At 45.4% G+C, this 14,534-nt stretch overlaps 1 protein-coding gene across 4 annotated transcripts in view; it reads left to right on the top strand.

Moving 5' to 3' along the window:
• SCN10A (sodium voltage-gated channel alpha subunit 10) overlaps positions 1-8,748 on the top strand; it is a 103,933-nt gene extending 95,185 nt beyond the window's left edge. For all 4 annotated transcript variants that reach the window (XM_055557093.1, XM_055557092.1, XM_055557091.1 and 1 more), the window contains 2 exons: positions 3,445-3,715; positions 6,936-8,748. In XM_055557093.1, coding sequence (XP_055413068.1) covers positions 3,445-3,715; positions 6,936-8,197 — 1,533 coding nt within the window. In that variant the 3' untranslated portion in view covers positions 8,198-8,748. The remainder of the gene's footprint in view (positions 1-3,444; positions 3,716-6,935) is intronic.
• The last annotated feature ends 5,786 nt before the right edge of the window (positions 8,749-14,534 follow it).

Here is a 14,534-nt window from a genome sequence, read left to right as displayed (position 1 = left end):
TTTCATTAGAAGTCATGAATGGGCCTGTATTTTTTTTCACCATTTTCAGTGATGAAATAAAAACTACTAGGGGCTCAGCATCCCAGAAAAGACATGAGCCAGCAGCTATGCCTGGAGCCAGGCCCACTTGGGTCTGATTCTTTGCTCAAACCCTGCAGGGTAGCATCCCATCCCCACTGTGAAGCAGAAAGCAGGAACCAGCCTCTATCACGGCCCTTCTCCCCTCTGCCTGCTTCGCAGCTCCTGGGAGCTCCCTAGCGAGACTCACAACAGGTTCCTTTCTCCCTCACAGCCACTCATGCAGAGCCCTGCACATACTATGCACTCAGGAAGTCCTTCTTGTACAGAAGTAAATGTAAGCAACCTAGTGGAGTGACTTTATAATTCTATTTGAAGTGTAATTCAGTTGTCCATTCTGTCATCCATTCATTCAGCTATCTATTGATCATCTATTGCATGCTAGATACTATGCAGACACTGGGGATAGAGCAGTGAGATGTTCCTGCCCTCACAGAGATGGCAGTCCAGTGATGCAGGAAAGCAATTAGCAAAATCACACACATATTAGTTCACAGGCTGGAGAAATTGCCAGGAAAGAAAGAATGGGGTGAAGAGCAAAGGGTACCTAAGACTGAGCCTGGAGGAACTCTAACATCTCAAGGTTGAGTAAAGAAGACTCAAAAAAGAGCAGCCAGAAAGGCAAGAAAAGAATCGGGGAAGTAAGGCCTGCTAGGAACCAAGTAAGGAGCGTTTCAAGGTGGAGGATGTGCTAAATGATATCAAACAAGTGTTTTGGGATTTTGCAGCATGGAGGTTATGAGATCTTAACAAGAGACATTTTAGCGACAGGAGGGGGACAAAAGCTATGTTGGAGGAGGCTGAGGAGTGCATGGGAAACAATGACTACACATAACTCTTTCAAGAAATTTAACTGTGAAAGTGGGGAGAGAAGTAGTCTGGTAGCTGGAGAGAGACATGAGGTTCAAGATTTTTCTCTAAGGAAAAGCTAGATCATTAGAGATTTAGCTAAGGAACTGAGAGCAAATAGCCAAGAGTGGTCAAGTGTGGCCAAGAGTCTCACTCATCAGTAATAAAGCAGAGGGACCAGGATGTAGGTAAGTGGTAGCAAAGAAGAGGGGGTGAAGGTGGGCTAACCTGATGATGCAGGTGTCAGAGGAGGAGAGGTTTTATGAGACACAGGAGGAGCAAAGGTCTGGGATTGACCGTGAAGAATTAGAGGGACTTCATCTCTGTCCCCAGCCCTGGGGTCTGTGGAGTGGGGAGAATAAGCAGCTGGTGAGTAAGAGGAGAAGTTTGCCGATCAAGACAGGTGAGTTCCAGAGAGCTCAGAAGTGTCAAAGACAAGGTGAGGGAGGAGAGTAAAGTTGGAATCAAGAACTCACATAACAGTAAGATGTTAACAGCACAGGAAAGACTAGAGGGCCACACAAGGAAAAATTTTTTTTAATGCTATAAAAACAGCCCCTATCCAAAATGATCTTTTGGTCCAGGCCACTCTGCCTTCCTCTAAGAAAGCAAATAACCAAGACCTGACTCCGTGCCCTGCTTAGACATCTATCCAGGAATAAAAATAGCATTTATAAGAATCAGTTGTACCACTGCACTTGACTTTATATGTGTGTGCACTACTCGACTTGACTCTCAAATAATTTTTCAAGAAGTTCTTGAACTCTATGCAGGGCACTGCAGGAACACAAAATTAAATAAGACATGACCCCATCCTCAAAGAGCTCATTTTCTAGTAGAAAAGAGAGGTATACATGAAACACTAGAGCTCTAGACCGACTGTAAAGGCTGTTCAGTTCAGTTCAGTTCAGTTGCTCAGTTGTGTCTGACTCTTTGTGACCCCATGGATTGTCCATCACCAATTCCCGGAGCTTGCTCAAACTCATGTCCATTGAATCAGTGATGCCATTCAAACATCTCATCCTCTGTCATCCCCTTCTCCTCCTGCCTTCAATCTTGCCCAGCATCAGGGTCTTTTTTTTTTTTTTTTAATTTTTTATTTTATTTTTAAATTTTACAATATTGTATTAGTTTTGCCAAATATTGAAATGAATCCACCACAGGTATACATGTGTTCCCCATCCTGAACCCTCCTCCCTCCTCCCTGCCCATACCATCCCTCTGGGTCGTCCCAGTGCACCAGCCCCAAGCATCCAGTATCGTGCATCGAACCTGGACTGGCAGCTCGTTTCATATATGATATTATACATGCTTCAATGCCATTCTCCCAAATCTTCCCACCCTCTCCCTCTCCCACAGAGTCCATAAGACTGTTATATACATCAGTGTCTCTTTTGCTGTCTCATACACAGGGTTATTGTTACCATCTTTCTAAATTCCATATATATGCGTTAGTATACTGTATTGGTGTTTTTCTTTCTGGCTTACTTCACTCTGTATAATAGGTTCCAGTTTCATCCACCTCATTAGAACTGATTCAAATGTATTCTTTTTAATGGCTGAGTAATACTCCATTGTGTATATGTACCATAGCTTTCTTATGCATTCATCTGCTGATGGACATCTAGGTTGCTTCCATGTCCTGGCTATTATAAACAGGGCTGCGATGAACATTGGGGTACACATGTCTCTTTCCCTTCTGGTTTCCTCAGTGTGTATGCCCAGCAGTGGGATTGCTGGATCGTAAGGCAGTTCTATTTCCAGGTTTTTAAGGAATCTCCACACTGTTCTCCATAGTGGCTGTACTAGTTTGCATTCCCACCAACAGTGTAAGAGGGTTCCCTTTTCTCCACACTCTCTCCAGCATTTATTTCTTGTAGACTTTTGGATCGCAGCCATTCTGACTGGCGTGAAATGGTACCTCATAGTGGTTTTGATTTGCATTTCTCTGATAATGAGTGATGTTGAGCATCTTTTCATGTGTTTGTTAGCCTTCTGTAGGGTCTTTTCTAATGAATCAGTTCTTCGGATCAGGTGGCCAAAGTATTGGAGTTTCAGCTTCAGCATCCATCCTTCCAATGAATATTCAGGAATATTTGATTTCCTTGTAAAGGCTGGGGGAGCCCAAAGAAGGGATGAAGTGATGTGGTATGGTGTAATTGAAGATTCCCTGAGGGAAGTGGGGATTAAGAGAGATAGATCACTCAAGGAGATTTAGATGGCCAAGAGAAGGGACTGGAAGGGCACTGTAAGTGGAGGAAAGAGCATAGACAGGGACAAAGTGCCTGGTGATTTTATGGTGCCAGGAATGGCAACCAGGACTTGAACTGAGGCACTGAGTTAGAATCAACCACAAGTGAGATTTTGGAAGATCAAGACTTGGCTTCTGTCAGGATGTGGAGTGTGAGGGAGATGAAAGAGACAGACTTTAAAAACCCTTCTGTAAAGAACACTGCCTCTCCAGGTGCCTGGTTTATGTTGCCCAAAGGCCTTATGTCCCATCTCTTGTTTTCTCAGAATAAGTACCAGGGTTTTGTCTTTGACATCGTGACCAGGCAGACTTTTGACATCGTTATCATGGTCCTCATCTGCCTCAACATGATCACCATGATGGTGGAGACTGATGAGCAGAGTGAAGAAAAGACAAAAGTCCTGAACAAAATCAACCAGTTCTTTGTGGCCGTCTTCACGGGAGAGTGTGTCATGAAGATGTTTGCCTTGAGACATTACTACTTCACCAACGGCTGGAATGTGTTTGACTTCGTCGTCGTGGTCCTCTCCATTGGGAGTAAGTGGACATTGCATGTGGTTGGGTCACCCAGACTCTGCTTGGGGTCATTTTGACCAGTCTTTCAAAACCAAAGGGACAGCTAACAAACTTCTAAAAACCTATGTTGTATATTAGAGGAGTCCAGTATTTGCTGCTTTGCAAAAGCAGCGGATTTAAAATGCCCCCGCGCCTCCCAATGAAAGGGAGAGGTTCCACTGGCTTTCTCCATGCTGCCATGAAGAGTATTCCAGCGCGTGCTGTGTGCACCCCCATCGTCAGAATGTGGGGGGCTGGGGGCAGTAGGGAATGTAAGATGACAGAGTTTCCAGTGGGTCTTATCTTTATGGCCTTCAAAGCAGAGAGTGGGTGGTGTGGTGGTGTGAGGTGAGTCATAAAATACTTTCTGGAAAAGGAGGTGGTTGCCAGAAGAGTGCAGAAAGACTAGAAGGAGATTGTTCAAAGGAGATTCTTAAGTCAAGGGTTTGGAATTAACTCTCTGTATAACTATCCACTTAGGGAATATGAGTGACAGAAAAGTCAAGGGACCAATGCCAAGAGATCAATGCTGTTATGACCTAGTCTGGGTGTTGTTAAATGACAGGCCCAGTATTTGGGGGTCAATGTTGTTCAGAGAAAATGAATGGAATCAGAGGCTCAAGTGGGTAATGCAGCCACCATATAATTGAGTGCTTGCTGAGTTCTGAGAACTGGGCTGGGATCCATGGATCTCCATGGCAGCCCTGGGAAGGAGTTTACTATAGTCATTTTATACATTTAATATGGAGCTTCAGAATTAAGGAAGTTATATGAGGTCATATAGTTTGTGAAAGGTGGAGCTGAATTTAGACCAGGGGCAATGGTACCCCACTCCAGTACTCTTGCTTGGAAAATCCTATGGACAGAGGAGCCTGGAAGGCTGCAGTCCATGGGGTCGCTGAGGGTTGGACATGACTGAGCGACTTCACTTTCACTTTTCACTTTCATGCATTGGAGAAGGAAATGGCAACCCACTCGAGTGTTCTTGCCTGGAGAATCCCAGGGACAGGGGAGCCTGGTGGGCTTCCATCTATGGGGTCGCTCAGAGTCAGACACGACTGAAGCCACTTAGCAGCAGCAATGTTCTTTTTAACAAACTAACAGCCTCCTACCAACAACCAAGAGACTGTCCCTGGCCTTCGTGTGATTTGCCAAAATTTGGCCCTATAAAGGCCAAATCCCAGCACAGCAGCTTTACTTTGTGTTATAAATATATCCTGACCTGTTATATCATGACCTGCTTACTTTTCATGTCAAAGCATAGCTATAGATTTAATTTTCCATTGATTTACCATCAAGAGCTAATAGCCTCTAAATACAACCTGGCAGCACTTAATCAGTCTCTCTCTCCTGGTGCTGAAACACAGCCTTGGGTTGTGCTTGTTTGGGGAGCTGAAATTTATTTTTTTTTTTTTGTTTTGTTTTCCTATTGCTGCTGGGTTTTCTGGGGGTGGGAGGGTTGCTTTGTTTGTTTTCCTTCCAAAGTGAGAGACTTTGAAAGCCATTTTTTATTTTATATTAGAGAAGGGAGCTTGCTCATGTGACTTCCCATATCAGTACCATAGCAATAAAAGATACACAAAGTGCTCCGTTCTATCTTGGGGACACCTAAACTACTAGTTCCTTTGACCTACACAGCAACACCATCACTGGCAGAAAAGACAGCTTGAAAACAAGTGCAAGAACCCTTCAGCCACGCTTCTGTCCTCTCTGCCTTTCTTCCTTCCTACCGATAAGACATGTTTGGAGTATCTAGTTGTTAGTATGAAGACTCATTCCCCCTTGTAGAGGTAGACTAGTTGGTTGGCAGAATCTTGCTGCTGCTGCTACTGCTAAGTGGCTTTAGTCGTGTCCAACCCTGTGCGACCCCATAGACGGAAGCCCACCAGGCTCCCCCGTCCCTGGGATTCTCCAGGCAAGAACACTGGAGTGGGTTGCCATTTCCTTCTCCAATGCATGAAAGTGAAAAGTGAAAGTGAAGTAGCTCAGTCGTGTCCTGACTCTTCGCGACCCCATGGACTGCAGCCCACCAGGCTCCTCCGTCCATGGAAGTTTCCAGGCAAGGGTAATGGAGTGGGGTGCCATTGCCTTCTCCGAATCTTAGTAGAGTATAAAAACACATAATGTACTGCACACTATGGGAAAATGCCCCAGTTAAACTGGACTTTAAGAGAGGGGCTTTCATAAAGATTTCATAGTACAAAATTATAATTATTTCCCAGTTCTCCTCCCATGTCCTCCTTCCTTCCAACATACTACCATGACTATCCATATTCATATGACAAAAGACAAGTAGGAGAATTGGATCAAGGGCACCCTGGCAAGGACAGTGAGCGTCTACCATACCCCCTCACCATTTCTCCTGAGAGGTTTTGAATCCTGTGTGACCTAAAGGCCTTGCCTAAACTTTGGTGGTCTTAACTGGCCTCTTCAGGTCCTCAAGACGAATCTTGGAGTTGGATATCACACAAGGAGACATGCAAACTCTGGTTCATAGTTTGGACTGAGGTGCTGTAACTGACCCTAAACAAACTCGTCTCTGGGCCCTAACACAGAGTTCAAACACAGCTGGAAATGAAAGAAACAAATAAAAGCCATTATGCAGACAGCTGGCCATTCAAAGCCATTCTGCTTTAGCTGTCAGCAAGTTGCCCAACTCCTCAGGCCCCTTATAATTTATTCCAGGCTCTGTGCAATTATCCATAGGACCATGTGCCAGGAACTGAGTTAATCTTCGCAGTAGGAGATAAGGATATGAATCATAGAGGGTCCCGGCTCTCACAGAGCATGGGACCAGGGTGGAAGAACAGGCATGACCTGAGGGCTGAGTGTTCAAGGGAGAGCCAGGTCTGTGTCACAGACAAAGGACTGTCAGCGTGTGGCACAGATGCAGTCACATCCAGCTGAACAGACAGCAGAACCACGGAGGTTGACTAGCAAGGTATCTGGATGTAGGGAAAGATAAGAACATGGTAGGAAGGGCAGGCCTGACTCAAAGGAGACAGATTTAGGCGATGGACACTTACTGAGCCCCTACTTTAGGCCAAGCACTGTGCCAGGCTCAGAGGGCCCAGGGTGCTTGAATGGAGATGCTCTCATGAAAGTCCACACAGGGCAGAGATGAGGGGGTGTGATCACAGCCAACTTTTTCAGGGCTCACGGTTGGATGTACTAATCAGACCATCTTCCCTCGCTTTTAAAGGCCTGGTGTTCTCTGCAATTGTTTCGTCACTTGGAAGTTTATTCTCCCCGACACTCTTCCGTGTCATCCGCCTGGCCCGCATCGGCCGCATCCTCAGGCTGATCCGTGGGGCCAAGGGCATCCGCACGCTGCTCTTCGCCCTCATGATGTCCCTGCCCGCGCTCTTCAACATCGGGCTGCTGCTCTTCCTCGTCATGTTCATCTACTCCATCTTCGGCATGGCCAGCTTTGCCTACGTCAAGTGGGAGGCCGGCATTGACGACATGTTCAACTTCCAGACCTTCGCCAACAGCATGCTGTGCCTCTTCCAGATCACCACGTCAGCGGGCTGGGACGGGCTCCTCAGCCCCATCCTCAACACGGGGCCCCCCTACTGCGACCCCAACTTGACCATCAACAACAGCACCAGAGGGGACTGCGGGAGCCCCGTCATGGGCATCATCTTCTTCACCACCTACATCATCATCTCCTTCCTCATTGTGGTCAACATGTACATCGCAGTGATTCTGGAGAACTTCAATGTGGCCACAGAGGAGAGCACAGAGCCCCTGAGTGAGGACGACTTCGACATGTTCTACGAGACGTGGGAGAAGTTTGACCCAGAGGCCACTCAGTTCATCACCTTCTCTGCCCTCTCAGACTTTGCAGACACCCTGTCTGGCCCCCTGAGAATCCCCAAACCCAATCGGAATGTATTAATCCAGATGGACCTGCCCTTGGTCCCTGGAGATAAGATCCACTGTTTGGACATCCTGTTTGCCTTCACCAAGAAAGTCCTGGGAGAATCTGGGGAGTTGGATTCCCTGAAGGCAAATATGGAGGAGAAATTTATGGCAACTAATCTTTCAAAAGCATCCTATGAACCAATAGCAACCACCCTCCGATGGAAGCAAGAAGACATCTCAGCCACTGTCATCCAAAAGGCCTATCGGAGCTACATGCAGCACCGTGCCAGGACGATCGCCAGCCCTGCGGGGGTGCCCAGGGCTGAGGAGGAGGCAGCATCACTCCCCGAGGAAGGCTTTGCTGCGCTCGTAGCAAATGAGAACTGTGTGCTCCCAGACAAATCTGAAACTGCTTCCACCACATCTTTCCCACCGTCCTACGACAGTGTCACTAGAGGCCTTAGTGGTCAAGTCAACTTGAGCACATCCAGCTCAATGCAAAATGAAGGGGAGGCTGTCAGTAGAGAAGCCACTGGGCCCTCATGTGGACCCTCCAGCGTGGGCATGTCCAGTTCTGATGTGCCGGCTGCTCTGTGATGACTTACCACCACCGACTCACCAATGATGCCCCCAGTCACAGTGCCACAACTGGGCAGGGAATGCAGTTGGTACCCACCTTTGGAGAAAGCCTCACACAGCAACAGGGGTCAGAAGCCAAGGGCATCTCCACAGTGACTTCCTTTTTCAATTTCAGTATCAGATGGTGGGTTCCCTTACTTTCCAGAAAATGTCCCTGGTCCTTTTATTTTGATGGTGACTAGAGCTTATCTTTACCAAGACAAACATCTCAGGACCAGAACTTTCAAAGATATACAGCAAGGATGTTACTAAAGGGCCAAGGTTGTCCTCTGTAAAACAGCACATAGAGATTGGCAGTGTTATTTAAGATTTTGCATGACTGCATGTTGAGAGCTGCCAGACGACTATTCTGGCCTAAGATAATACCTGTGGTCTATGTCATGAAAGGCCACTGAGCTATCCATTAAAATTAATATTTTTAAAGATATGTCAAAACCAATGTTATAACTTAAAGCATCATTTTAAAAAAATTATGTGACACTGATGTGTCATAAATCATGTCTCATTCACTTTCAAGTTTCCTGATATCTTGCAATTTGCAGCGAAAGCTGGGCAGACAGGAAGGAGCACTGTCCTGGGAGCTTGTTCTCATCCTAGCCAATTCTTCCACTGCTCGCCTGGCTGACCTGGGCCAAACTCTTTCACTTCTGACCCTCCTTCCCCATGGTGGCAGGAGGCAGAATGGATAGTCTCTGTAGCCCTTGCATTCCAAGTTGTAGAACTCAATAATGCTCTGTCCCAATTGAGATGAAGAAAACACTCTCTTCTGAGGCAGCAACGGCCAAACCTTTCTGCTGTCTAGCCAAAAGGCCGCTTTTGAATATATTCCAGAGCCTATTTGACATCTCATAGACTTTAAGGAGGAAGGTTTTCACATTCCCCTCCAGCCAGAACTCCATAATTAGCGTAAGTGAAAGAAAAGAGACATTTTGAGAAAGATGATCTGGGAGATAAAAGGTAAGGCCAATGCTTTGTTTAATTCATCCTACAAATGATATTAAGTACCCATTATTTGACAGCCCCTGCTCTACGCACAAGGCATAATGGGAATTAATCCCCCAAAGATTCATTGGATTTATGCAGTGGAGGGAGTAAGGGTTGTCAGAGGATGATATTCAGGTCAAGGGCACATGGCATGTCTTGAGATGAGAGAGAGTAAGAAGCTTGTGTGACAGCATAGGACATAAAGGCTCTCACTGACACCTGTGATCTTCTACTAACTCCTGGGACATTCTCGGCCATGATGAGACAAGGATCACGTCGATTCATTGATATGTGCTTGATCATTTCTTAAAATTTCCCATGTATTCAGTTACGAAACCTAAAGACTGGTCCAGCTTACATGCTTCACAGACACAGAGTTTCTAGGGCCTCACTTTCCCTATCACAGTTGACCCATCAGAGACCAAAGAGGCTTCCCAAATGCTTGTGGGGGTTTGCAAGCACCCACAGAAGCAGATTAGTAAGATGATTATTTATTAATAAAAGAACACACAACCTAATTAGGAATCAGGGAAATGCAAATTAAAACCATAGTGCTCTATCATTATGCATCAATCAAATCTGTAAAACTTATAGAATCTATAACAAAAATCAAGTGTCAGCTAAGATATAGAGCAACAGGAAGCTTAATGCACTGCTGGAGCGTGCGAATTGGCATAAGCATTTTGGAAAACAGTTTAACTTTACTAAGAGTTTACTATGTACTTGACTAAAGTACCTATACTCATCACGTGGGTTTTCCACTGGTAGGTATGAAACCTCGAAAAATCCATGCACACAAGCTCTAGGAGACATGAACAAGATTCCTTATTATCATTGTTCATAACAGACCCAAATTAGACACAGCCTAATGTCCATCAGCAGTAGAATAAATTAATAAATTTTGGTGTATTCTTTAAATGTAATTTTATGCAGTAATGAGAATGAATGAGGTATAGCCCTGTACAAGTCTATAGATGAATCTTAAAGACATAATACTTAGTGAAAGAAGCCAGACACCAGACTATATATATACTATATGATTTTATGAGGTTCAAATCAGGCAAAATTAAATATACTGTTTGGGGAAGAATAAAGAAAAGCAGGAATTAGTCCATGAAAGTCAGGGTAGAGGTCACTGATGAGGGGAAGGGGGCATTTGTGACTAGGTCTTTGGCAGTGTTCTAAATTCCCAGCTAGCCGGTTCTCTTTACAAGTATTGTCTTTATAACCATTGACACCATATGTGTCAAGTTAAACATATATATCTAATGGACTTTTCTGTGTGTATACAGCTCACAAGTTAAATTTTTTTAATATCTTGGGTTGGATTCTCCTCCCTTTTCACAGAAGTATTTACTATCTGCTGCTTTGAGTTGTGGTTATTTCTATCTTGGACTTGGATTATCTGAGCTGATTTTTAAAAGGATTAGGAGTTCTATCTTAGGTAACAGAAAAGGAAATTCTAGAGAAAGGAAACTTTCAATTACCAACTTATTCAAGGAACCATTATCTCTCACAAGTATTATTTCAATAGCCTTCCAACTGGTCCCCCATTTCTACTCTTGTCCGCAGCAGTCTATTCTCAAACAGCTGCCGGAGCTCAAAATCCACCCGTGGCTTCTATGTTCTCCAAGTAAATGTTATTACCATGTTTTACATAATCTGACCCTTATTCCTCTCTGACCTCATCTTCACCCCAACTCTCAATGCTTCTGCCACACTGTCTTCCTTGCTTTTCCTTAAATACACCGGGCATAGTCTTGCCTCAGGACAAAGACCCTTGGAACTTGCTTTTCCTTCAGCCATTGTATCCACACTGCGCACTCCCACACTTTCTTCAGTTCTTCCCTTACCAACCCATCTAATTACCAGGCCAACCCAGCATTTACCACCCTCTGAGATGTTATATATGTACTTGCTCATTGCCTGTCTTCCCCACTAGGATGTAAGCCCTGTGAGGGCATGGACTCTACTTGCTCATGGATGTATCCCCAGCACTGAGAACAATGTCAAAGTAAATTAACACTATTAGTCTAACTTTGTTCTTCTTAAACAGTCCAAAGTTAGCTCCTCTTGGCCCAGTCCCCAAAGGCTAGCCATCACACAGATAAGGCGTGCTTGCTAAGCTGTTTCATTCGTGTCCAGCTTTTTGCTGCCCTATGGACCATAGTGGAGAAGGCACTGGCAACCCACTCCAGTACTCTTGCCTGAAGAATCCCAGGGATGGGGGAGCCTGGTGGCTGCCATCTATGGGGTCGCACAGAGTCGGACATGACTGAAGTGACTTAGCAGCAGCAGCAGCAGCATGGACCATAGCCCACCAGGCTCCTCTGTCCCTGGGATTCTCCAGGCAAGAATACTGGAGTGGGTTGCCATGCCCTCCTCCAGGGAATTTTCCCGACCCAGGGATCGAACCTGTGTCTCTTATGTCTCCTGCATTGGCAGGCAGCTTCTTTACCACTGGCACCATTTGGGAAGCCCTCACATAGACAATAGTATAGGATAAATATGTTAACTTCAATAACAATCTCTATTAAGAAAAAGAGAAACCAGATCCAGAAGTGCCAGCCCAGAGTGTACCCGGAGCGTGTACTGCTGGCCTTGACAGTGGAATGATTTCTTGGTCCTGCCTCTGGGAGCCTTCCTCATCCTCTCTCCTACTCCCTCGAGACAGGAGCACCGGGAAGCAATTTCTCCTAAGGAACGGACAGCGTATTGTACTTTATCCGTGAGCCCTGCATGCTGTCTTAAGATTTGAGCAATCACGGGCCATTATTTCCCTGGACTGAAGTTTCTGCGGCAATACAACTCCCTCAAAGCACTAGTATGATTTCTATCTCTTGCATTTTGCCAACTCATTAGATCTTGTCGGGTTATGGTCTTTCAATCTAAAATTGGGACTGGACATTACTGCCTTTTAGCAATAGATGATTTGCCCTTCTTCATCCCTCAGCTGAATTGCGTGCATCCTGACTGCAGGCAGCCACCATACAGAGATATTGTTAACAAAAAAATTGGCTTGGGTGGAGAGGTACAGAGGAAGCTTACCTTCCCCTATCCCAGTCTGTATTCCATTGGCAGCTCTTTAGATTGGAGTAATAATCTCCTTTGCCTGGTAAGAGTACAGGGATGGGATCCTTTGAAGGAGGTGGGAGGAGGGGAGAGTGTTAGGCTTCTCCCAGCTCCATTCTTACCTCTGTCTCTAATTTTCCAATCATCGGTATGCTGGTAAATATTAAACAGTTAGCTCTTCAGGAGTAAAAAGAAATCCCTTATTTGTAGCATTTTCTGTTTTATCTGATGTAAACACTCCCACCACAGCCCATGTCAAGCTACCGATGTGACATCCCTGAAGGCAGAATTGGGAAGCGATGTCGACTTGAGTCAGTATGAGCTGGCTCTAGCGCACCACTGTTTCCAATTCTCCCCGCCTCTTCTCCACCAATATTAGCTTGGGACAGAAAGCTGGATTTTTTTCACTCTCCAAGGCATGATTATAAGATCTTGGGTTGCTGGCCAGTGTTAGAAAAGGCCTCCCTTTCTGTTTTCATATCAATCAAATCATATCAGCCAGTTGAGGCAAAGTTTGTTTTTTGTGTGTGTACCTTTACTAAACCTGCAAGAAGTAGCCCACACCTTTCCAAATTCTACAGATCTTTCTATCAAGGTCCTTCAACTCCTGCTGCACGAGGTAGGTGGTCTGAGTCTCCAGAGATAACAGGTTACAGCATGACAGAAATTTCTAGATTTAGACCAGGGGGATGGGAGATTCTCAGTGCTAGCCTAGCTCATCTTAACCAATGCCACACTTTAAGGTCTATTAATAATAACACCCATCTCCATGTATCAATTTCTGTGTCGGTAGGAGTTATTTGGTTACAAGCAACAGAAACCCATTCCAGCATAAAATGTACTGGATGACTGCGGGGAAACTCAGAATGGAACTAAAAAGCTGAGCACAGCAAGGAAAGCAGCCAGGGCTGGGCAGGTTTCTGGGTATTAGGCACCAATAGACAATCGCTTCATGGGGTCAGGACCAATCAGTATCTACTTTTCTTTTTTTTGGTTAGCGTCCAGTTAGGATTCAGATTTCAAGGAGAGAGCATCTGATTGGCCCACCTCCAGCAAGAAAAGGGAGGGGCATTTTGATTGATAGCTCCAGCATAGAAGAAGAAGGCTAGGCAGACAAAAATGCCCAGGGAGTATTCAACCTGAGAGTTAAATTCATATTTTCTAAAGATCTCTCTGGTAACAGTGACAGGTTACAGAAATTTTGAATTTGGGGGCAGAGATTAAGGAGGGGGTTGTGCCAAATGGGGACCTGAAGTATGGATTTGTGAGTGTCTCATGTTGTACATTGACCACTAGTCACCAAATCTACTCAAAAAGAAAGTCCCCCCCAACCCGACCCTCTGCCCCCCCACACCATGGACAAGGGTGCCAGCTTCCATCTGCATCTCTGTTGACAGTCCCCAGTCCTTTTTCTCCAGATAAATGCTCCCTAGGAGAAGGCAATGGCACCCTACTCCAGTACTCTTGCTTGGAAAATCCCTTGGACGCAGGAGGCTGGTAGGCTGCAGTCCATGTGGTCGCTAAGAGTAGGACACGACTGAGCGACTTCACTTTCACCTTTCACTTTCATGCATTGGAGAAGGAAATGGCAACCCACTCCAGTGTTCTTGCCTGGAGAATCCCAGGGATGGCGGAGCCTGGCAGGCTGCTGTCTATGGGGTCACACAGAGTTGGACACGACTGAAGCGACTTAGCAGCAGCAGCAGCAGGACCCAAATATCAGCAATGTTACTCTGTCTCTGGAAAATCACTCATATATTGCCTGAAGTGGAAATATGTTTCAAGCATCTTCCCCTGAGAAGCCCCAGATGACTTATCATCCAAGTGAGTTCAGGCAGAGAAAAGCTGGATTTGCCTGTGAGCATCGAATCTATACCCAGGAAAGTTCATGGCTACTCTTGGCCCTTTAAAACACCGGTCGAACCAACAACCACAGCAAAGCTTGGTCAATATGATTCATTGTGCAAAGAACAAATTCTAAAGGGGTATGCATGAAGAGGACTCATTACTTTATTTTTCCCTGAGCAGAACTGAGTTAATTGATTATTAGAAATGCAGCTGCTCTTGCTTACAGACCTAATCACATTACAAAGTAACATAAAGGCGTGTGTGTGTGTGTGCCTGTTGAATAATGATGCTTCTTGTAGTTAGAACAGGGAGCCCCAGCACCACTCGGAAGCTGAAGATGTCTGCAAATGATCCACACAGAAATACTCAACTTATCAGCTAAGTAATTTGG

This window comes from Bubalus kerabau, chromosome 20 (genome assembly GCF_029407905.1).
Source record: "Bubalus kerabau isolate K-KA32 ecotype Philippines breed swamp buffalo chromosome 20, PCC_UOA_SB_1v2, whole genome shotgun sequence".
In the NCBI taxonomy this organism is placed as follows: Eukaryota; Metazoa; Chordata; class Mammalia; order Artiodactyla; family Bovidae; genus Bubalus; species Bubalus kerabau.
This window is presented reverse-complemented; position numbering and strand designations above follow the sequence as displayed.